Source organism: Ranitomeya imitator, chromosome 6 (genome assembly GCF_032444005.1).
Source record: "Ranitomeya imitator isolate aRanImi1 chromosome 6, aRanImi1.pri, whole genome shotgun sequence".
Classification (NCBI taxonomy): domain Eukaryota; kingdom Metazoa; phylum Chordata; class Amphibia; order Anura; family Dendrobatidae; genus Ranitomeya; species Ranitomeya imitator.
In genome coordinates, this window is record NC_091287.1 from 178,898,543 (window position 1) to 178,922,305 (window position 23,763).

At 42.3% G+C, this 23,763-nt stretch overlaps 1 protein-coding gene across 3 annotated transcripts in view; it reads left to right on the forward strand.

Moving 5' to 3' along the window:
* The window catches only part of DDC (dopa decarboxylase), a 313,463-nt gene that overhangs the window by 17,212 nt on the left and 272,488 nt on the right, over positions 1-23,763 (forward strand). Inside the window, exons 1-5 of one of the 3 annotated variants that reach the window (XM_069730343.1) lie at positions 1,225-1,309; positions 1,439-1,543; positions 16,141-16,364; positions 20,839-20,952; positions 21,335-21,454. In XM_069730343.1, coding sequence (XP_069586444.1) covers positions 16,164-16,364; positions 20,839-20,952; positions 21,335-21,454 — 435 coding nt within the window. In that variant the 5' untranslated portion in view covers positions 1,225-1,309; positions 1,439-1,543; positions 16,141-16,163. Of the gene's footprint in view, positions 1-984; positions 1,310-1,438; positions 1,544-16,140; positions 16,365-20,838; positions 20,953-21,334; positions 21,455-23,763 lie in introns of those variants that run through there. The other 2 variants (XM_069730340.1, XM_069730344.1) reach the window with 2 other exon arrangements.

A 23,763-nucleotide genomic window follows, 5' to 3' on the forward strand; every position in this document is an offset into this window, starting at 1 on the left:
CGTGCTTACCTCAATACACTGGAGTGACACACAACATTATTGTGGCTTTTTAAAGTGCAAGCCTACCGTTTGCGACGAGAACACGGCAGACACGCTGCTGCTGCTTGCCTCACTATCCGACATCTGTGTGCAAACAAAACAATACATTTTTAGTACACACACATCCGACGTGCACTACACACTCACATGATGTATACAGAGATATATAATATAATAATACATAGAATTGTACTTACATTGCCTCTGATCTCTTGCAAGACACTCACACTGTGCTGCAGGCGTCTGGAAAATGTGCACTAGTGTCACTCCTCCTAAAAATGGTGGAAATCATATTTCCTGTCACATGGACCACCCTCAAACGCAATTCAAACGTATGGTTTTATTTGGAAATTTTGCATGATTTGCGTCTGGTTGCGTTTGCAATAGCCTTCAATGGCAGAATTAACGCTTCCATATCAGTCTTGCGTTAGCTTCACCGGACCCGAAAACGCTGCAAGCCGCGTTCCAAGGTCCATCATAAAAAAACGTAATGTGACAAACGCATACCAATTTTGGCATGCGTCACGATGCGTCAGACAATGCAAGTCTATGGGTGCGTTACAATGTCCGTTACATTGCGTTTTCACTACTTAAAAACGTGTCCGTTAGACGGACTCACCTAGCGCAATGTGAACCTAGTCTTAGTCAGCAATCGGGGGCACTGTTACAGCTGCCGCTCTATATTCTCAGAGCAGTGACTGAACCAGAGCTGGCACAGCCCCTATTTCTGAAACTGGAACATTGTTGGGGGGATAAGGTTAATTTTCTCCCTGCAGCTAAGTGTGCTGGACAGGTTAATAACAATATTAACTTGCAGATTAGCCCCATATCTGCATTATAATAGTGTTTTTCTGGTGACAGGATCTCTCTAAATAAACGTGCCAGAACTCTGCAATAGTGGCAATGTGTATGCTAAGGAATATGTAGTAAACATGCACAATTTTCATTATACAATCAGTAAGCCTCGATTAGACAAGACCAATCAATTACTGCTTATAATTTAACCCATTACTTTCAGGCCAATGTTCTGTTTTCCTGTTTGTTGAGGTATGCAACATACAGAAGTAATTCCGCAAACTAAGGAAAATGCCTCTTAGAATACTAAGTCAGTAAAAATAGAAAGCATGCCAACTACAGAAGGAACAAACTCCATGTGAGAAAACAAAGTTCACTTTAGTTAGAGATAAAACATTTTGCAGAGAAAACCAAAGGACGTGAATTTGAATTCAGTACCTCTGGGGTGACAAAGCTGTGTGTATTGAAAACCAAGGTATGTGATCCGCCAATTCATAAAATGTAGAGCAAAATGCTAAAATAATTTGTTAGTGGCAGAGATTGTCACTGGAAATGTATTATGCAATAACATGGATCTGGGTTCTTGTTGCTTCATTTTTTTAAGGTGGATTACTTGGTAACAATGACAATGACTAACATGGTGTTTAACCCAGGGCCGTATTTAGAGTTTCTGCTGCCCTAGGCACTTTTAGTGCTGCCTCTCCCATTGGTGAGTATGACACTATCGGCAGTGACTTTGGCAAGAATCACTGATGTGAAAGTAGCCTTTTGCAGCAGATCGGGCAGTTTTTCTGCATCTGCCGTGTAACGGATCACTTACGGCAACACTGCGTTCGGCCTCATTCATTCCCCATGGGATTTGTGGCACTTGCCGTGATCTGGCAAATGTGGTACCATACCTCCCAACTTTTGAAGAAGGGAAAGAGGTATAAAGGTGGCAAATTTTAGGCCACGACTCTGACCACACCCATTTCACCACTAGTCACACCCATATCCACGTCCCGACCACACCCATTTAGCACTGCTGATCACACTGTTTCATATACAATAATTATAACAAAAATAAATATGGCCACACAGTGCTCCTTACTGTATAATGGCCACACATGATGCTTTACACTGTATAATGGCCACACATGATGCTCAATACTGTAAAATGGCCACACATGATGCTCAATATTGTATAATGGCCACACATGATGATCCATACTGTATAATGGCCACACATAATGCTCCATACTGTATAATGGCCACACATGATGCTCAATACTGTATAATAGTCACACATGATGCTCTATACTGTATAATGGCCACACATGATGCTCAATACTGTATAATGACCCCACATGATGCTCCATACTGTATAATGACCCCACATGATGCTCAATACTGTATAATGCCCCCCTCCCATCTTGTATACATGGCTCATCTCCCATCCCATATGCATGGCTCATATTCCCCCCTCCTCCTGTATGCATGGCTCATATTCCCCCCCTCCTGTATGATGGCTCATATCCCCCCCTCCTGTATGCATGGCTCATATTCCACCCCCCCTCCTGTATGCATGGCTCATAATCCCCCCCACCTCCTGTATGTATAGCTCATAATCCCCCCACCTCCTGTATGCATGGCTCATATTCCACCACTACCCCCTCCTGTATGCATGGCTCATATTCCACCATCACCCCCTCCTGTATGCATTGCTCATAATTCTCCCCTGTATGCATGGCTCATATCCCCCCTCCTGTATGCATGGTTCATAATTCCCCCCCTGTATGCATGGCTCATATCCCCCCTCCTGTATGCATGGCTCATAATTCCCCCCTGTATGCATGGCTCATATTCCCCCCTCCTGTATGCATGGCTCATAATTCCCCCCCTGTATGCATGGCTCATATTTCCCCTCCTCCTGTATGCATGGCTCATAATTCCCCGTATTCCTAACACAGTCCCTATGAGGTGGCCCTATAGTAGCTTTCACCTACCTACCAGCGGAGGTTGGCACCCTAGATTGCGAAATGGCGCCCCCGCTCCACGTCGACTGTCCCTTCTTGCTCTATTAGGCCCTGTCAGCTACCCACGCCCAGGTACCCCACAGACATACACACAAAATGACCGATAGGGTCACACTAACCAAAAACGTGAAAAAAAGGTGTAAAAAAGTGAAAAAAGTGAAACAAAAACATACAAAAATTCTAAAAACAACGCAACAGAAAAATAATGTTGCTTTATTCCTCCCTGTTATTTTTTCCTGATCTACCTAAACCCAGATGGTTGATGTTGGTAGCATACATTTCAGTATTTTCATTGTTTATGAATTTTAGATATTACTAATAAAGTATATTTTTTTAGGATATTGCGTTTTCTTTTGGTTGTCTGAGTATATCCTGATATTATTTGAGCTGGTTGTTTTTTCTCATAATTCCCCCCCACCTCTTGTATGCATGGTTCATATTCCCCCTCATATACATGGCTCATCACTCCACCCTCCCGCTCCCGCTCCCATCTTGCATGGCTCGGCTTACCGTCCTCCTTCATCCCCCCGTACCCTGTCCCTCATACTCACCTGTCCTTCCCACACCACGCGGTCGCGCCAACTTCCCTCTGGCTCTGTCCCGACTCCCGGCGCACCACCTTCTTCCTGAGTGAGCGGTCATGTGGTACCGTCATGTGGTACCGCTCATTAAGGTCATGAATATGCACATATTCATGACCTTAATGAGCGGTACCACGTGACCGCTCACCCAGGACGCTACAGACGCTGAGACCAGACATCGCTGGAGCAGGGTGAGTATCGTCTTCAAGGTGGGTGGGAGGCAGGCAGGCAGGCGGGGGGAGGTGGCGTGGGGGCGTTCATTTGGGAAAGTGACCCAGGACTCTCAATTCACTATCAAGTCTTCAGTCAATGCTGATTTTCATGATATTGAAGTCTGGGATGACAGCCGCTCATAAGTCTATGGAGGAAGGAGAAACTAGAGACAGACACATTTACCCAAAACAACAGTTACACTGTGATGACAAAACATCTTTTTCTTATATTTTCATTGTCGCGTTCCATTGTCATTAGTTAATAATACTTTTATCAACTATTTTTGGAAAAGCAAAAATAGAAAAAACAGCAATTCTGCTTTTGTTTTTTGACATTATTATTTTGTTTTTACATTATTCATGTGATATACAAAGAAAGTGAACTTTATACTGTTGGTCAGTACATTCAGACAATATTAGCTTTTGTTTTATTTAAGCATTTATGTACTTTTGTGCAAAAAAAAATTTTTTAGTTGCCATAATATGAGACCCATACTTTTTTATATATATTTCTGTAGGCTGAGTAGTATAAAGGCTTGTTTGTTATGCTCAGCTTACTTGTAACCAGAATACCCAAGTCATTCTCCTGTTCTGTAGTATACTCCCATTTAATGTATATGCAGCAATAGGATTACTCCGTTCTGGGTGCATTACTCTACATTTATCTACATTAAACCTCCTATGTCATGTGATTGCCCACACAGATATCTATATATATAATTGCCTAAGGGTTTTTCCGTCTGTCTGTCTGTCTGTCTGTCTGTCTGTCCTGGAAATCCCGCGTCTCTGATTGGTCGAGGCCGCCAGGCCTCGACCAATCAGCGACCGGCACAGCGACGATGATGTCATAAAGGACGTAGACATCCCGCGTCTGTGATTGGTCGAGGCCGCCAGGCCTCGACCAATCAGCAACGGGCACAGCGACGATGATGTCATAAAGGATGTAGAAATCCCACGTTTCTGATTCAGCGACGGGCACAGTCGATGATGTAGATGTCAGTGTAGATGTCATAATGGTTGCCATGGCGACGATGATGTCATAAAGGTTGCCTCGACCAATCAGCGACGGGCACAGTCTGCTGCGATTTCTGGAATCATCATTGTCCATATACTACGGGGACATGCATATTCTAGAAAACCCGATGCATTAGAATCGGGCCAAAATCTTATTATATATCCCCCATATACAGCACCGCCACAGCCGTAACGACCTGTATATTATATATCCCCCATATACAGCAGCACCACAGCCCTAACGACCTGTATATTATATATCCCCCATATACAGAACCGCCGCCGCCCTAACGACCCGTATATTATATATCCTCCATATACGGCACCGCCACAGCCCTAACGACCTGTATCTATATATATATAATTGTCTAAGGGTTTTTCCGTCTGTCTGTCTGTCCAGGAAATCCCGCGTCTCTGATTGGTCGAGGCCGCCAGGCCTCGACCAATCAGTGACGGGCACAGTATCGACGTAGAAATCCCGCGCCTCTGATTGGTCGAGGCCGCCAGGCCTCGACCAATCAGCGACGGGCACAGTGACGATGATGTCATAAAGGACGTAGACATCCCGCGTCTGGTCGAGGCCTGGCGGCCTCGACCAATCAATCAGAGACGGGCACAGCGACGATGATGTCATAATGGTTGCCATGGTGACGATGTCATAAAGGTTGCCTCGACCAATCAGCGACTGGCACAGTCTGCCGTGAATTCTAGAATCATCATTGTCCATATACTACGGGGACATGCATATTCTGGAATACCCGATGCGTTAGAATCGGGCCACAATCTAGTATATATATATATATATATATATATATATATATATATATATATATATATATACAGTATATCTACTATATAATTGTCTAAGGGTCACTTCAGGTGTTCCGTCTGTCTGTCTGTCCTTCTGTCTGTCATAGAAATCCCAAGTCGCTGATTGGTCGTGGCAAAACAGCCACGACCAATCAGCGACGGGGGCAGTCCGATGGCAACATGGCCGCTCCTTCCTCCCCGCAGTCATTGCCCGCTCCATACTCCCCTCCAGTCAGCGCTCACACAGGGTTAATGGTAGCGCTAATGGACCGCATTATGCCGCGGTGTAACACACTCCATTAACGCTGCTATTAACCCTGTGTGACCATCTTTTTTACTATTGATGCTGCCTGTCACAATATGGTATGAAATATCATATAAGTAGCTTCTCTTGCTCAAGGCTGTGGGCTAACAAGCCCCCCTTCCCTTTCACTCAGCCAAGAGCTGCTTTGCCAATGTACTGGGGGGAGTTTTATGGCCGAAAGGTATTTACGACTAGACTCAAATCTTCCTCTAGCAGAGAACTGTTTAGAAGTGTCTAGAAGTTTCCAGAAATCCATGGACGTTCTTTGTTTAGTTTCTGTAAGATATTATGCAAACCGTTTACGGTAAGAACACGAAAATATATATTCTTATTCTCCCTCGGTGGATCTGCCCATCCCTCGATACACGGGCTTCTAACTCCGTCTGGTAAAGAAGTAGGGATTTCTCTGTAAATATGTATCCCAGATAGGACATATTTGATCTCATTAAAATGCTCACGTTAATCCGAGATGAATGCTGGGTTTGTTATGACTATGTCATGTTTGGTAGCGAAGTTATAGAAAGTCGATAAATTTAAGGTTGCAGTACTCAGAATGCAGAGAGAGGAGGGTCTGGATAAGCCAGCCTTTCTGTGATGTCACAGGCTGCAGGTTTTTTAAATCTCTGCCAGATCCCCAGCTCTTCCTTGCTTGCTTGCTTCTTCTTCTGGAAAGCCCTGCGCACGTCCAATGAGCTGGGACGTATGGTTGCCTGCCATGCAATGAACTGAGAACATGTGAGTGTTATCTTTTCTCATTTAATCCCTGTTTATTTTATAATTACCCTTGTACATATTTGCAATTGTCTCATTTATAACATCTTTATAAAATATTTTTGATAAAGCACTGCCTAATTTTTATGGGATATAATATTTAATATTAGTTCATTCCCCATGCTCTAAACGTACCCTGTCTCTTGAAGGGAAATACGCTACTGTGTTGGGTTAGCTTCGGACCCGTTTAATCGAAGCTGGTGGCAGCGGCCGTGTGCAGACGTTTGGGTTATGTTGTAGCGACTGCGGTGTTGATAATTATTGTTCCTGCCTGAGTGGGAGTAGTTTATCGCATCGCTGCAGCGTGCCCAAGAGCCAGTACATAGCAGGCAGCCTGCCTGGCGATCAATTACCCAGGGTGCAGTACCTAATCTGACCTGAGAGTAAGGGGGGCACCAGAGAGCTGCAAGTTTTAAGTGGAACTGTAAGCAGGATATACATAAATCCCTGCAGTTCGTGGTATATTGAAAAGCAGTGGGATACCTAAAATAAGCCCCTGCGGTAAACTAAGAGGTCAATAGCCTTGTGTGTGTTTTTTCATCACGTTGTGGAGTGGAGGGATAACTAAGATAAGCCCCCCTGCACATGTGATAGCCGTCTGTTGGCCTAAAGTCACCCCGACCAGTGACATAGGGGTGACGGTCACGGTGTGAATCGTGACAAATTGGTGGCAGCGGTCAGGGATTCCTGACACTGCCTATGCAGCATCAGTAGTAAAAAGATCCAATGTTAAAAATAATTTAAAAAAATTAAAAATCCTTATATACTCACCGTCCGTCGGCCCCTGGATGCAGCCCAGGCCTTTCCCGCTCTTCGCGATGCTCGGGTCCCTGCATTGCGGTCTCGCGAGATGATGACTGCTACGTCATCATCTCGCGAGACCGCAATGCACTCTTGGGAGTGGCCGGCACAGTCCGGCTGCTCCCTACTCCCCTGCAGTCAGTGCCTCCTCCATACTCCCCCAACCCCCCCCCCCCCCCAGTCAGCGCCCGCCACCCACATATCGTTGTAGCAGTCCATTCAACTGACTGTGTTACACCACGGCATAAAGCGCGGGATTTAAATCACGTTTCGCTGATTGGTCGCGCCCAGCCGGCGCGACCAATCAGCGACATTGGCGCAGGATTTAAATCCCGCTTCCCTGATTGGTCGCGCCCAGCCGGCTTGACCAATCAGCGACATTGCCGCGGGATTTAAATCCCGCTTCCCTGATTGGTCACACCCAGCCGGCGCGACCAATCAGCGACATTGGCGCGGGATTTAAATCCCGCTTCCCTGATTGGTCGCGCCCAGCCCATTGCTGCTATATACTATGTGGACAGTACTATATACTACATGGCTGCTATATACTACGTGGGCAGTACTATATAGTACTTGGCTGCTATATACTACGTGGGCAGTACTATATAATACATGGCTGCTATATACTACGTGGGCAGTACTATATATAACATGGCTGCTATATACTACGTGGGCAGTACTATATACTACATGGCTGCTATATACTACGTGGACAGTACTATATACTACATGGCTGCTATATACTACGTGGGCAGTACTATATATAACATGGCTGCTATATACTACGTGGGCAGTACTATATACTACATGGCTGCTATATACTACGTGGACAGTACTATATACTACATGGCTGCTATATACTACGTGGACAGTGCTATATACTACATGGCTGCTATTTACTACGTGGCCAGTACTATATACTACATGGCTGCTATATATGCAGGATGTGGGCAGTGTAATACACTACTATGTGGGCTGTGCTATACACTACTATGTGGGCTGTGCTTTACACTACTATGTGGGCTCTGCTGTATACTACTATGTGGGCTCTGCTGTATACTGCCATGTGGGCAGTGCTATATACTACTATGTGGGCAGTGCTGTATACTACAATGTGGGCTGTGCTGTATACTGCTACATGCTCTGTGCTGTATACTGCTACGTGGGCTGTGTTATCTGCTTTGCGGGTTGTGCTATATACTATGGGGGTATATTATATTCTATGGGGGAGGCCGTGTTATATACTATGTGGCTGTTATATACTATTGTGGGGGTATATTATATTCTATGTGGGAGGCTGTGTTATACTATGGGGGGCTGCATTATATTCTGTGGGGGCTACATTATATATTTTGGGGAGGTGGGCTGTATTATATTCTATGGGGTGGCTGCATTATACTCTGGGGTGGCTGCATTGTACTCTGGGGTGGCTGCATTATATTCTGTAGGGTGGTGGCTGCATTATACTATATGTGGGCTGCATAATACTGTATCGAGGATTATGGGGAATATGTTATACTATATGAAGAACCATGGGATGCATTATACTATGGGAAGTGAATTGTACTACATGGATGACTATGGCAGTGCATTATACTATATGGAGCACTATGAGGACTGTATTATGCTATATGGAGGACTATGAGGAGTGTATTATGCTATATGGAAGACTGAGCAGTGTATTTTAATATATGAAGGGCTATAGGGAGTGTATTATACTATATGGAGGACTGTGGTGCACATTATAACATTATAATATATGGAGGACTATGGGGTGTATTTTACTAAACAAGTAAAATGCTGCATATTCAGATTGCTTTTGCTGGAACAAAAATCCTTGTTCTCAGCAGCATATCGCTGGTGTAAACTGTAGATGTGTTGCTGATAACATGATACTGTATGGTGATCTGTTAGTGATCTGTTAGTGATCTGTTAGTGATGGTTCTGTCCCATCATTATTCCTCAGCTGGTGGAAAGAGACCGGGAAACAAGCGTTGAACTACTTCAGTATTGTTGATCAAACTCATTTAGTGGCCTGAACTCAGCGCTTGTAAATACAACCAAAATGCTTTTGTGTGATGTGCAATATGTTAGCATTTGGGGCCCCATTTTAAACTTTGCCTAGGCGTAGGGCCCCACTTTGCCTAAAACCGGCCCGGCCTACAAGTGTACAAAGATATTATACAGTCACCATGTGACAAGTGGGCCTGTGTAACTTCAAATGCCAGGGCTGAATTTTAGTCCCAGTCCGGCACTGCCCAGAAGGCAAAATTGAGGCTGGTCATCAATAAGTTAAACTGAGAAAGTGCTAAACGTGCTAAAATACATGTTGAAGTTGATCTGTAAAGTCAATGAATGTATCCTGAAATGTTCATCTGTTTTTTAATAATAGTTACCTTCCGCGTGTTTGGTTTTAGAAAAGTTGAAATGTTGAACATAGGAAATGTCATCATATATATTCAGTCCTTTGTTTTCTGTAGGCTCCTAAATAGTAAATCTGCCAATAGCAATATAGATGATAAACCCCCAAAATTGTGATGAGTTTGGGAAACCTATGAGGATAAACACTTAGACCTTCTCTTATAATGTAGACTTAATGTATTGTTTGTTGAGTCTATGTGTTCTACACTTTCTAGTTGGCCATATTTTTCTGAGTCATTTATTTCATAAGCCTCCTAACTTTTCCAGTATAATTAATTTCTTTTTAATTATTATGTTCAATTTAATCAATAATTTAAGGAGTCAATACTGTGATACTGTATTTTATGAGTAATCCTCCTTCCTGAAAACTTTACAGAGTAATTAAAGGGAACCTGTCACCCCGAAATTCGCGGGTGAGGTAAGCCCACCGGCATCAGGGGCTTATCTACAGCATTCTGTAATGCTGTAGATAAGCCCCCGATGTTACCTGAAAGAGGAGAAAAAGACGTTATATTATACTCACCCAGGGGCGGTCCCGCTGCTGGTCAGGTCAAACGGGCCTCTCCGGTCCGCTGCGGCGCCTCCCATCTTCATTACAAGACGTCCTCTTCTGATCTTCAGCCATGGCTCCGGCGCAGGCGTACTTTGCTCTGCCCTGTTGAGGTCAAACAAAGTACTGCAGTGTGCAGGCGCCGAGCTTCTGATCTTTCCGGCGCCTGCGCACTGTAGTACTATCCTCTGCCCTCAACAGGGCAGAGCAAAGTACGCCTGAGCCGGAGCCGTGGCTGAAGATCAGAAGAGGACGTCTTGTAATGAAGATGGGAGGCGCCGCAGCGGACCAGAGACGCCCATCCGACCTGACCAGCAGCGGGACCGCCCCTGGGTGAGTATAATATAACGTCTTTTTCTCCTCTTTCAGGTAACATCGGGGGCTTATCTACAGCATTACAGAATGCTGTAGATAAGCCCCTGATGCCGATGGGCTTACCTCACCCGCGATTTTCGGGGTGACAGGTTCCCTTTAAATGATGGCTAACATTTTTTAGATTTTGCGGTTTTTTAATTGCAAGTTGATCAGTTGGTGGGCCAGATGCTGAGACCTCCTTTGAGGCAGAGTGCACACACATATATTGGAGCATAGATGCAATAGGAGGTCTTCCTGTCTCCTGACTTCTGCACTTTTCAGGGCATTTTTGAGCGATTCACGAGTATCTCAGCAAAAGCTAAACAGTGTTAATCCACATTTAGATACACTTTGCCTCTTGCCAAGAATGAAAAAGAAGCTGAGAAAAAAAACAACAACTCTATATGGTAAAGAAATATGTGCCAAGTGCATAATATTGTCAAGGAGATCATGGCTTCTGTGCGGGAGTGGTACTACAGCCCAGAGGGGTGGCTTCACCCCCCCGTGGCTACGATCGCTCTGATTGGCTGTTGAAAGTGAAACTGCTAATCAGAGCGATTTGTAATATTTCACCTAAAAAACTGGTGAAATATTACAATCCAGCCATGGCCGATGCTGCAATATCATCGGCCATGGCTGGAAACACATGGCACCGATCGCCCCCCAGTCCACCAATCTGTGGTCCGCTCCCCTCCGTCCTGTGCTCCGCTCCCCCGTGCTCCTGTCCGCTCCCTCGTGCTCCTATGCCACCCCCCGTGCTCCGACGCCCCCCCGTGCCCCGATCTCCCCCCCTTATACTTACCGAGGCTTCCGGTGTCCATCTGTCTTCTCCATGGGCGCTGCCATCTTCCAAAATGGGGGGCGCATGTGCGGTGCGCCCGCCGAATCTGCCAGCCTGCAGATTCGTTCCATGTACATTTTGATCACTGTGATAAAAATCACAGTGATCAACATAAAAAAAAAGTAAATGAACCCCCCTTTATCACCCCCATAGGTAGGAACAATAATAAAATAAAGAAAAAAATTTTTTTTTCCACTGCAATTAGAACTAGGGTTAGGGTTTTAGGGTTGTTAGGGAATGTGCACAAGTTTTCTGGTCCTCTGCGGATTTTTCCGCAGCGGTTTTTATAAATCCGCAGTGCAAAACCGCTGCGGATTTACCACGGTTTTTCTGCGGATTTCACTGCGGTTTTCAATTGGAGCAGTTGTAAAACCGCTGCGGAATCCACAGAAAGAAGTGAAATGTGCGGAATGTAAACCGCTGCATTTCCGCGCAGTTTTTTTTCTGCAGCATGTGCACAGTGTTTTTTGTAAACTCATGGGAAACTGCTGCGGACCCGCAGCGGCGGAAACGCTGTGGATCCGCAGCGTTTTCCACATCGTGTGCACATACCCTTAGAATTAGGCTGCGGATCCGCAGCGGATTGGCCGCTGCGGATTCGTAGCAGTTTTCCATCAGCTTTACAGTTCCATGTAAACCTATGGAAAACCAAATCCGCTGTGCCCATGGTGCGGAAAATACCTCGCGGGAACGCTGTGTTGTATTTTCCGCAGCATGTCAATTCTTTGTGCGGATTCCACAGCGTTTTACACCTGTTCCTCAATAGGAATCCGCAGGTGAAATCTGCACAAAAAAACAATGGAAATCCACGGTAAATCCGCAGGTAAAACACAGCGCCTTTTACCCGCGGATTTTTCAAAAATGGTGCAGAAAAATCTCACACGAATCCGCAACGTGGGCACATAGCCTTAGGGTTAGGGTTGGAATTAGAGTTAGGGTTGGAATTAGGGCTAGGGTTAGAAATAGGGTTAAGATTAGACTGTGGTTAGGGTTATGGTTAGGGGTGTGATGGGGTTAGGGTTTGGATTAGGGTTAGGATTATGTTTAGGGTTGGGATTAGGGTTAGGGGTGTGTTGGGGTTAGGGCTGTGGTTAGGGGTGTGTTGGGGTTAGGGTTGTGATTAGGGTTATGGCTAGAGTTGAGATTAGGGTTAGGGGTGTGTTGGGGTTAGTGTTGGAGTTAGAATTTAGGGGTTTCCCCTGTTTAGGCACATCAGGGGTCTCCAAACGCAACATGGCGCCACAATTGATTCCAGCCAATCTTGCGTTCAAAAAGTCAAATGATGCTCCCTCCCTTCCGAGCCCCGACATGTGCTAAAACAGTGGTTTACCCCCACATATGGGGTACCAGCATACTCATAACAAACTGGGCAACAACCATTGGGGTCCAATTTCTCCTGCTACCCTTGTGAAAATAAAAAAACTGCTTGCTAAAACATCATTTTTGAGGAAAGAAAAATGATTTTTTTATTTTCACGGCTCTGTGTTGTAAACTTCTGTGAAGCACTTGGGGGTTCAAAGTGCTCACCACATATCAAGATAAGTTTTTTGGGGGGTCTAGTTTTCAAAATGGGGTCACTTGTGGGGGGTTTCTACTGTTTAGGCACATCAGTGGCTCTGCAAACTTAACATGATGCCCTCAGATCATTCCATCAAAGTCTGCATTCCAAAACGTCACTACTTCCTTTCTGAGCCCCGACGTGTGCCCAAACAGTGGTTCCCCCCCACATATGGGGTATCGGCGTACTCAGGACAAACTGGACAACAACTTTTGGGGTCCAATTTCTCCTGTTACTCTTGTGAAAATAAAAAATTGCGGGCTAAAAAATAATTTTTGAGGAAAGATAAATGATTTTTTTTTTCACGGCTCTGCGTTATAAACTTCTGTGAAGCACTTAGGGGTTTAAAGTGGTCACCGGACATCTAGGTTAGTTACATGGGAGGTCTAGTTTCCAAAATGGGGTCACGTGGGGGAGCTCAAATGTTTAGGCACACAGGGGCTCGACCAACACGACATGGTGTCCGCTAACGATTGGAGCTAATTTTTCATTCAAAAAGTCAAATGGCGCTCCTTCCCTTCCAAGCCCGGCCGTGTGCCCAAACAGTGGTTTACCCCCACATGTGAAGTATCACTGTACTCAGGAGAAATTGCCCAATAAATAAATTTTAGGATCCATTTTATCCTGTTGTCCATGTGGAAATGAACAAATTGAGGCCAAAATAATTTTTTTGTGAAAAAAAGTACTTTTTCATTGTTAAGGATCAATTTGTGAAGCACCTGCGGGTTCAATGTGCTCACTATGCATCTAGATAAGTTCCTTGGGGGGTCTAGTTTCCAAAATGGGGTCATAAGTAGGGGACCTCCAATGTTTAGGCACACAGGGGCTATCCAAACGTGACATGGTGTCCGCTAACGATTGGAGCTAATTTTTCATTCAAAAGTCAAATGGCGCTCCTTCCCTTCCGAGCCTTGCCATGTGCACAAACAGTGGTTTTTGACCACATATGGGGTATCGGTGTACTCAGGAGAAATTGCCCAACTCATTTTATGATCCATTTTATCCTGTTGCCCATGTGGAAATGAACAAATTGAGGCTAAAGAAATTTTTTGTGAAAAAAATTACTTTTTCATTTTTACGGATCAATTTATGAAGCACCTGGGGGTTCAAAGTGCTCACTATGCATCTAGATAAGTTCCTTGGGGGGGTCTAGTTTCCAAAATGGGGTCACTTGTGGGGGAGCTCCAATGTTTAGGCACACAGGGGCTCTCCAAACGCGACATGGTGTCTGCTAAAGATTGGAGCCAATTTTTCATTGAAAAAGTCAAATGGCGCTCCTTCCCTTCCGAGCCCCGTCGTGCGCCCAAACAGTAGTTCCCCCCCCACATATGAGGTATCGGCGTACTCAGGACAAATTGTACAATAACTTTTGGGGTCCAGTTTCTCTTTTTACCCTTGGGAAAATAAAAAAAATTGTTGCTAAAAGATCATTTTTGTGACTAAAAAGTTAAATGTTCATTTTTTCCTTCCATGTTGCTTCTGCTGCTGTGAAGCACCTGAAGGGTTAATAAACTTCTTGAATGTGGTTTTGAGCACCTTGAGGAGTGCAGTTTTTAGAATGGTGTCACTTTTGGGTATTTTCAGCCATATAGACCCCTCAAACTGACTTCAAATGTGAGGTGGTCCCTAAAAAAAATGGTTTTGTAAATTTCGTTGTAAAAATGAGAAATCGCTGGTCAAATTTTAACCCTTATAACTTCCTAGCAAAAAAAAATGTTGTTTCCAAAATTGTGCTGATGTAAAGTAGACATGTGGGAAATGTTATTTATTAACTATTTTGTGTCACATAACTCTCTGGTTTAACAGAATAAAAATTCAAAATTTGAAAATTGCAAAATTTTCTAAATTTTAGCCAAATTTCCATTTTTTTCACAAATAAATGCAAAAAGTATTTACCTAAATTTACCACTAACATGAAGCCCAATATGTCACGAAAAAAAAGTCTCAGAACCGTTAGGATCAGTTGAAATGTTCCCGAGTTATTACCTCATAAAGGGACACTGGTCAGAATTGCAAAAAACTGCCAGGTCGTTAAGGTCAAAATAGGTTGGGTCATGAAGGGGTTAAAGAGGACCTGTCACCAGTTCTGAAGTGACCAGTTTTTACTCTTTCTTCATTCTCTTTTCTCCTTTGAGTATTCTTTTATTATTTATTTTTTTAAATCCGCCATATGGTTTTAGAGATATGGGCCTTTTTGTTTAGTGCAAATTTTTATGCTCATTATTATTATTATTTATTATTATAGCGCCATTTATTCCATGGCGCTTTACATGTGAGGAGGGGTATACATAATAAAACAGTACAATAATCTTGAACAATACAAGTCACAACTGGTACAGGAGGAGAGAGGACCCTGCCCGCGAGGGCTCACAATCTACAAGGGATGGGTGAGGATACAGTAGGTGAGGGTAGAGCTGGCCGTGCAGCGCTTTGCTCAATCAGTGGTTACTGCAGGTTGTAGGCTTGTCAGAAGAGGTGGGTCATGGGTGGGTGCTCATGGCTCACAGGATTCTGTTGCGATGTATCATTAGGCTGTTCTGCATTACTACCCTTTTGGAAAAGACTATATAAATTAGCACTAAATAAAAAGGCCCATACTTCTAGACCATATGGTCAATAAACAAAAGTAAATAAAAGTAAATAAATAAAATGATTACTTGAGGGAGCAGTTGAACTAAACTAAGAGCAAAAATTGGCCACCTTTTACCTGGTGACAGCTCCTCATTAATGCTCTTGTTAACCCTCTAGCCATAAGAACTCAAAAGAAATGTTCCTCATACACAATAAACCATTGATCACACAGAACAAATTGTGCAGGAAAAACCAAGTCCTTCATTTTTCCCTTCTGTTTGTTCTCAATAGGTAATTTAGAGATGTTTTTCTTTAGTTGCACACTTTTACTATAATTTATTAGAGTTACATACTGCAGCTAGCAATGTTTCCAACATTGTGAGCTTTTACTTCTTTCAAATAGGGGATAAAATAAAACATTATATTTGGTGTCTATTCATAATATAATGTAATTTCTAAAATTCAACAATTGAAAATAATACATAATTTGACTATCTCTTCAGGTGTACAAAAAGAACACACTAACATGAACTCTGCAGAATTCAGGAAGAGAGGAAGGGATATGGTGGACTACATTGCAAATTACCTGGAGCAGATTGAATCACGGCAAGTTTTCCCTGAAGTGGAGCCTGGATACTTAAGACCCATGATTCCAGATTCTGCCCCAGAAGAAGGGGAATCATATGAGGATATAATGAAAGATGTTGAGAGAGTTATCATGCCTGGGGTAAGAAATATATGTATAATGGTCATTAATAACAAAACTACATGTCAATTAACCATATTAGCTTGGTATATTTATATGTATTTTATTGTGTTCATATTCATTCGGAATAAAGAGTTTTCTGCGATTAATATTGTATATTTTATGAGTTAAAAACTAGGTAATAACGGATTACCCATATTACCCAGAGTTCCCAAGAGTATTTTGTGATAAATGTTTAACTGTTTGTAAGCCTAAAAATTCCCCAAGATGCCCCACATGCTCCAAATGGATAAAAGTGTGTGCTTAGTCAAGCTAAACAAGCAAATTTACAGAAAGTTGGTGAGAGCTAGGTGTGGGATGAAGGAACCTTCAGCTGATAACTATTTTCTCTATATGGCTGGTTTACGGGGGCGAAATGTCAGTTATTTATACAAGTGGATTGCCTATGTTTAATAAAACTACCTTCTCACATTCTTTTAATGCACTAAGTTCATATTTTTTTTACTATTTTTTTAGTAGATTCCTACTTGAGCACAAGCCCAAAAGGAGTGCTGCGCAGAATGCTTTTTATTCATGCCATGGGATATGCATGGCATTACAGCTCAGCTCTATTCATTTCAGTAGGAATGAGTAAAAATACCAGATACAACCCATTGTGCTAATAGTAGTGACTTTGAGAAAGCATCAAGCATCAATACCATGTTGGTGCATGAAAGACAAACGTTAGAGGATTCCTTTTCACAAGGAAAATCCAAGTGTTTGAAAGGAGGCTTTAGCATCCAATAATGATCGACTGGTAAATACAAACACAGCAGCAACGTTTTGATCCGGTTACAGATCTAGATGTTTGACAAGTCCCAGGTCTCTATATCTATATTTATAGTAAGAACGCATCAGTTTAAGTGGTTGACAGTATGTATATATCACCAAGGAGGCCGGTTTTAATGATGTAAGTCCCAGGAAGTCTGTACCAGTAACACTGGGTTACTGAGTAGTTTGACTAGATTCTGTTTCCAGGATTTAGGAGTGACTAGAGATCCTGGGAAAGGTCATTCTTATACTCTAGGCCAGGCCTTACGAGTCTGGCGAGTCCGTTAGAGTTGCTTTGCTTTTTTCTTGCCTGAAGAAAAGACTGTTATGTTGCATCCTATGTGCTGAGGAAACAATTTCAGTTGAAGGGTGGGAAAACGCAATGACCGGTACTTTATGCTTGTCCAATGGGGCAGTGTATTGAGAGAAGAGGGGGCTTGGGACTGAGTCTTGAGGAGTCCCAATAGTAAGGGGAAGACTAAAGGAATAAGAGCCGACAAAAGATACATTCAAGGAGCAGTCAAAGTGATAGGAGGAGAACCAAGAAATAACTTTCTTTGAGGCCAATATAGCAGAGCATGGCGAGGAGCAGCTGGTGATCCAATACAGCAGAGAGATCCAAGAGAATCAGCAGGCAGTAGTGGCCATTAGATTTAGCTATTAGTAGAGTGTTAGAGACTTTAGTAAGGGCAGTTTCTGTAGAGTGTAAAGAAGGGAAAACGGATTATAAATGGTCAAGAAGAGAGTTATCTTAGAAATAGTGGATTAAACAAGAGTGGACCAAGTATCCCAGGAGGTTTGAGATGATGGGAAAATTAGAGACAGGTCTATAGTTAGCAGTGCATTTCTGGTCGTGGGATTTTTTTTTTTTAGTAACGGGGTCATGATGGTGTGTTTGAACAAAGAGAGAAAGATATCAGAAGACAGACAGAGGTTAAATATTTTAGTTAGATGGGCAGTGACAGCTGGTAATTGGACTGAAGGAGATGTGAGGGAATAGGACCACTGGTGCAGGCTGTAGGGCGAGAAGAAGCAAGAGCGTGGTAATTTCTTCCTCCATGAGAGCGCCATCATTGGCAGCAGATTATTGGACAGGGGATACAATAGATTTACTTAGTTACTTCTCATTACTTTCTCCACATCTTACAGTCCCCAGTTCAACTAGATCAAAAAAATTATATTAAAATACTTACCCATTGTCAAGCAGGATGAAGCCCTCTGAAAAATCATTCACAGGGTCTGTAAATGCATAACCACAAGAGGTTGTTCACTTGGTAATATTCTCTTTCACATGTGTGTTGCAGTTGGCGCAATTCCCCTTCACTTTTGCTATAGTCCAAAGGTTTTTACAAATGCTCAGGGAGCAGGAGCAAAGTTTGTATGTTTGCATTGGGAAAGAAAAAAAATCACTCCTGCCGCCACATTGTGTGAATCACAACATATATTCATTCAATAACTGTGATTCATACAACATCATATATTGCATTGAATGCCGCACGTGTAACCTGCTGTACATTGGATGTACATTGGCTTCCAAAAGTATTCACCCCTTTGACTTTTCACCTATTTTATTACAACTTGTGTTTAAATATTTGTGTAATCCGATTTGTGTGTGATGCATCAGCATTAAATAGTCTAAGTTGGCGAAGTGAAGTGAGAAAAATAATGACATAGATTAAATTTATGGAGATCTCCTTGGCCTTCAAGGTATTGTTTGGTTAGTGATGCCTCTTGCTTAATCCCTTAGTGACAGAGCCAATTTTGTATTTAATGGCCAAGCCAATTTTTACAATTCTGACCACTCATTTTATGAGGTTATAGTTCTGCAATTCTTCAATGGTTCCCACTGACTCTGAGATTCTATTTTCATGACATATTGTCCTTCATGTTAGTGGTAAAAAAATTTCAATATGAGTTGTGTTTATTTTTTGTGCCTTTAAATTAGAGAGTCAAATCGCACAAAATAGTTAATAAATAACATTTCCCACACATCTACTTTACATCAGCACAATTTTGTAAACATCATTTTTTTGTTGGGACGTTATAAGGGTTAAAAGTTGACCAGCAATTTCTCATTTTTCAAGAAAAATTTGCAAAACCATTTTTTTAGGGACCACCTCACATTTGAAGTGAGTTTGGGGGGTCAATATAACAGAAAATACCCAAAAGTGACATCATTCTAAAAACTGCACCCCTCAAGGTGTGCTTAAGTACCTTCAAGAAGTTTATTAACCCTTCAGGTGCTTCACGAGAACTAAAGCAATGTGGAAGGAAAAAATGAACATTTTAATTTTTTTCAGAAAAAAATTATTTGGAATCAAACATTTTTATTTTCACAAAGGTATCAGGAGAAAATGGACCACAAAATTTGTTGTGCAATTTCTCCTGAATACGGCGATACCCAGTATGTGGGGAAACGCCACTGTTTGGGCGCATGGCAGGGCTCAGAAGGGAGGGAGAACAGTTAGACTTTATGAACACAAAATTGGCTGGAATCAATGGTGGGCACCATGTCACGTTTGTAGACCACCTGATGTATCTAAACAGTAGAAACCCCCAACTCTAACTCCAACCCTAACACAGCCTAATCCCAACCCTAACCCCAACACACCCCTAACCTTAATACCAACGCTAACCATAACCCTAATCACAACCCTAACCCTGATACCACCCTAACCCCAACACAACCCTAACCCCAACACAACCCTAACTCCAACACAACCCTAACCCCAACCCTAGCCTCAACCCTAACCCTAGCCCAACCCTAACCCTAGTTCTAACCCTAGCCCAACCCTATCTCTAGCCCAACCCTAACCCTAGCTCTAACCCCAACCCTAGCCCCAACCCTAAACCTAGCTCTAACCCCAACCCTAACCCCAACTCTAGCCCCAACCCTAACCTTAATGGAATAATGGAAAAAAATACATTTCTTTATTTTATTATTTTTACCTAACTAAAGGTGTGATCAAGGGGGGTTTGATTTACTATCTTTTTTATTTTGATCACTGCTTTAGGGTCTATCACAGTGATCAAAATGAAAAAAAGGAAAAATCTTCTATTATTGCTGTGTGAACTCCACTCAATCGCTAATGTATAATCTAAAAAGATTCTATGTGAGTAAACAGTTACATTGTTGACTAATCAAGCCTATAAAATAATGGAAATGTAATTCTTAACAGGTGACAAAGTAATGATTATATTTTAGATCTTCTGGTTTATTCCTTGTCTAATATGAGAGTGGTGTTGCCACAATGTAAAAACATTGGGGTATGTTCACACATCAAGTTTTTGCTGCTTTTTTTCCACACATTTTTGCCATGAAAAATACAGCACTATACTGTCTAGCAAAGTGACTGAGATTTCTGAAATCTGATGCACATGCTGCTTACTGTATCCTTTCAAATTTGAAGCAGTTTCAAATCTACAGCATGTCGCTTCTTTTAGCATTTTTGCAGCATGATTCACCTATTCTAATGAATAGGAGAAAAAAGCATTAAAAGCACAAGTTTTACGTAGTGTTTTTCCTGTTAAGAGACATGTTTTTATTGATGCAAAAATATCTGCATCGAATGCTTAATGTGTGCACATACCCTTAGGGTTTCAGGTCTTTCTGAATATTCAGCAAAAAAAAACTAAAATGTGGTCCACTTAATGGTAATTAGTATTTTTTTACATTTTATTTCAGGTCACTCACTGGCACAGCCCATACTTTTTTGCTTACTTTCCCACTGCGAGTTCATACCCTGCAATGCTTGCTGATATGTTGTGCGGAGCTATAGGATGCATTGGATTTTCTTGGGTAAGTTTGCTGACTGCTTTCCGTGGCAGGAATATTATTAATCTCCATATGTAATACACAGATGATACCAAATTATATGTGCAATTAGATAGTAAGCAACTAAGCAGATCTCAGTAGCTGAACAATTGAGTTTTCTTGAAGAATTATGCCATTTTATTTTATTTTTTTTTATTTTCCATGCAGTACATATAGCGGATAACTTAGCACACTCTGTTTCATAATTTACAATTGCATTATAAGATCACAATAAAATGTAACTGGTATTTTTCAGTTATCAACATTTCAAGATTCTTGCTCCTAAATATTTACAAGATACATCTTTTCTCATTATTTCTACTATTTTCATGTTTATATTCATGCTTATTTTTCTAATTATTACAAGGCTTCAAGTCCAGCATGCACAGAACTGGAAACAGTAATGTTAGACTGGCTGGGGAAGATGGTTGGTTTGCCTGAACAGTTTTTAGCTGGCAGCAACGGTGAAGGTGGAGGAGTAATCCAGGTAAGAAACTACTTTTTAAACAATAAAGACAGTAAAAGTTGATTAGTTACAAAGAGATTATATGTACTCGATATATAGTGGATATAAAAATTCTACACCTGTTAAAATGTTGTGTTTTGATCATGTAAAAAATCATACGAAGAAGAATCATTTCAGATCTTTTTCCACCTTTGATGTCACCTATAATCTGTACAATTCAACTGAAAAATGAAATCTTTTCGGGTGTAAAAAGAAAAATAGAGAATTAAAAAAATGTGGTTGCACAAATATGGACACCCTTAAATTAATACTTTATTAAAATGCCCTTTGAATTTATGACAGCATTAATTTTTTCAGGTAAGACTCTATCATCATGGCACATCCAGAATTTGCAATCTTTGCCCACTCTTCTTTGTAACAGTGTTCCAAATCTGTCAGATTGTGAGGGCATCTCTTTTGTACCGCCTTTTTCAAGTCTATCCATAGATTTCAATTGGATTCAGGTCTGGGCTATGCCTGAGTAATAGCATAGCCATTCTTTTGTCGTTTTGGAGGTATGCTTAGGGTTGTTGTCATACAGAAAGGTTAAATTCATCTTCAGCTTCAGCATTTTAGCAGAGGCCTTAAGGTTATGGTTCATAAATGACTGATATTTGAAACTGGCCATAACTCCTTCCACCTTGACTAATGCCCCAGTTCCAGCTGCCAAAAAAAAGCTCCAAATTATAATGCTGCCACCCACAAATGTCACTGTGTGTATGGTGTTCTTTTAGTGATGTGCAATGTTGGCTTTGCACTAAACATACCTTTTGAAAGTATGACCAAAAAGTTCAACCCTGGTCTCCCCAGACTATAACATCTTTTACCACATGCTTCTGGCAGACTTGACATAGGTTTTGGCAAAGCATAGCCAGGCTTAGATATTTTTTCTCTGCCTTGCCACACTACCCCAACAGGCCAACCAAATGAAGAATACATGAGATTTTAGTCACATGCTGTCACACACACAGGTGGTGCATGTGGTTTGTGGACCCACTGTGTCATGGGGCCTGGCTTACCGAGGAGGAGAGTAGCTAAGTAGCTACCTGGTTTTCATTGGAGCTCCAGATGATGGAGTCAAGCTTGAGCTGCAAGTAGCTGCAATGTACCACTCCTAGGCAGACCCCAGTACTGCAGCTGCTGACCCCAGTGGTCAGATAAGCTGACACACGCTGGACTCGGAGTCGCTAGCAGACAGGACTCAGACTCCATTCAGGCTTTACGGGTTTTGGTTCCTCGGACAGAGTGGATACTGAAATGGAACCACAGACAGGGCTGGATTCGGATACCAGAACAGGTTCCAAGAGTATGGACTCTGGAACCTGGTTACAGGTTTGGGTACCATTGGTGTGGCATCAGGATTCAAATACCGCTGCTGTGGCTTCAGACTCAGGGGTCCGGCAGGTGCGGTCTCAGGCTCAAGGGACTGCCAGGTGCGGTTTCGGGTTCAGGGACCCCCAGATGCTGTTTCGGTTACAGGCCCTGGTCACACAAGGACCAGAGGTTCAGGTTCAAAAACTAACTTCACAAGATACTAAGACAAGGGACTTGGCAACCTAGAGTTGCACACAAACTATGTAAAGGAACTACAAAGCTTGCTCAGACATCTTCTAATTTGGGAGGGTGCCTTTAATAGAAGATGCCTCCCAGCTATTGACTGCTGGGAAGTCTTTCCGGCGTGTACATACAACAGGAAGCAGTGATACGTGCTGAGAGATAAGGTAACCACATGGCCGTGACTATGTCGGTATCCCTGCATGGAGGGAAAAGGAGAACCATGCAGAGACGCCGGTATTAGTGTTACACATGTAGAACACAACGAGTACTAGCTAGAAATTCCTATAACTCCTTTAATGATGCTGTATTCCACTTGGCAGCCTGCCGGACCAATTTTCCTCATCTCTTTGCATCAATTTGTGAAGGACATCTAGTTCTTGTTAATGTCACTGTTGTGTCACATTTAAGTCGCTAAATAAACCCCCCCAAAAAAAAAAAATTTGTGGAATTGCACTGTTTTTGCAATTTCACTGCACTTAGATTTTTTTTCCCCATTTTCCAGTACACTATATGGTAAAATCAATGGTGTCATTCAAAAGTACAACTTGTCCCACAAAAAAAACAAACTCTCACATGGCCATATTGATAGAAAAATAAAAAAGGGGAGGGAAAAAGGGGAGCAAAAAAGGAAAATGCAAAAAAGGATAATTGGAAATTCATGAAAGTTAAATGTGATTGGCTAATTCTGAACCCAACCAGAGGGTGTTCACACTTATGTAAACATATTATTTTAG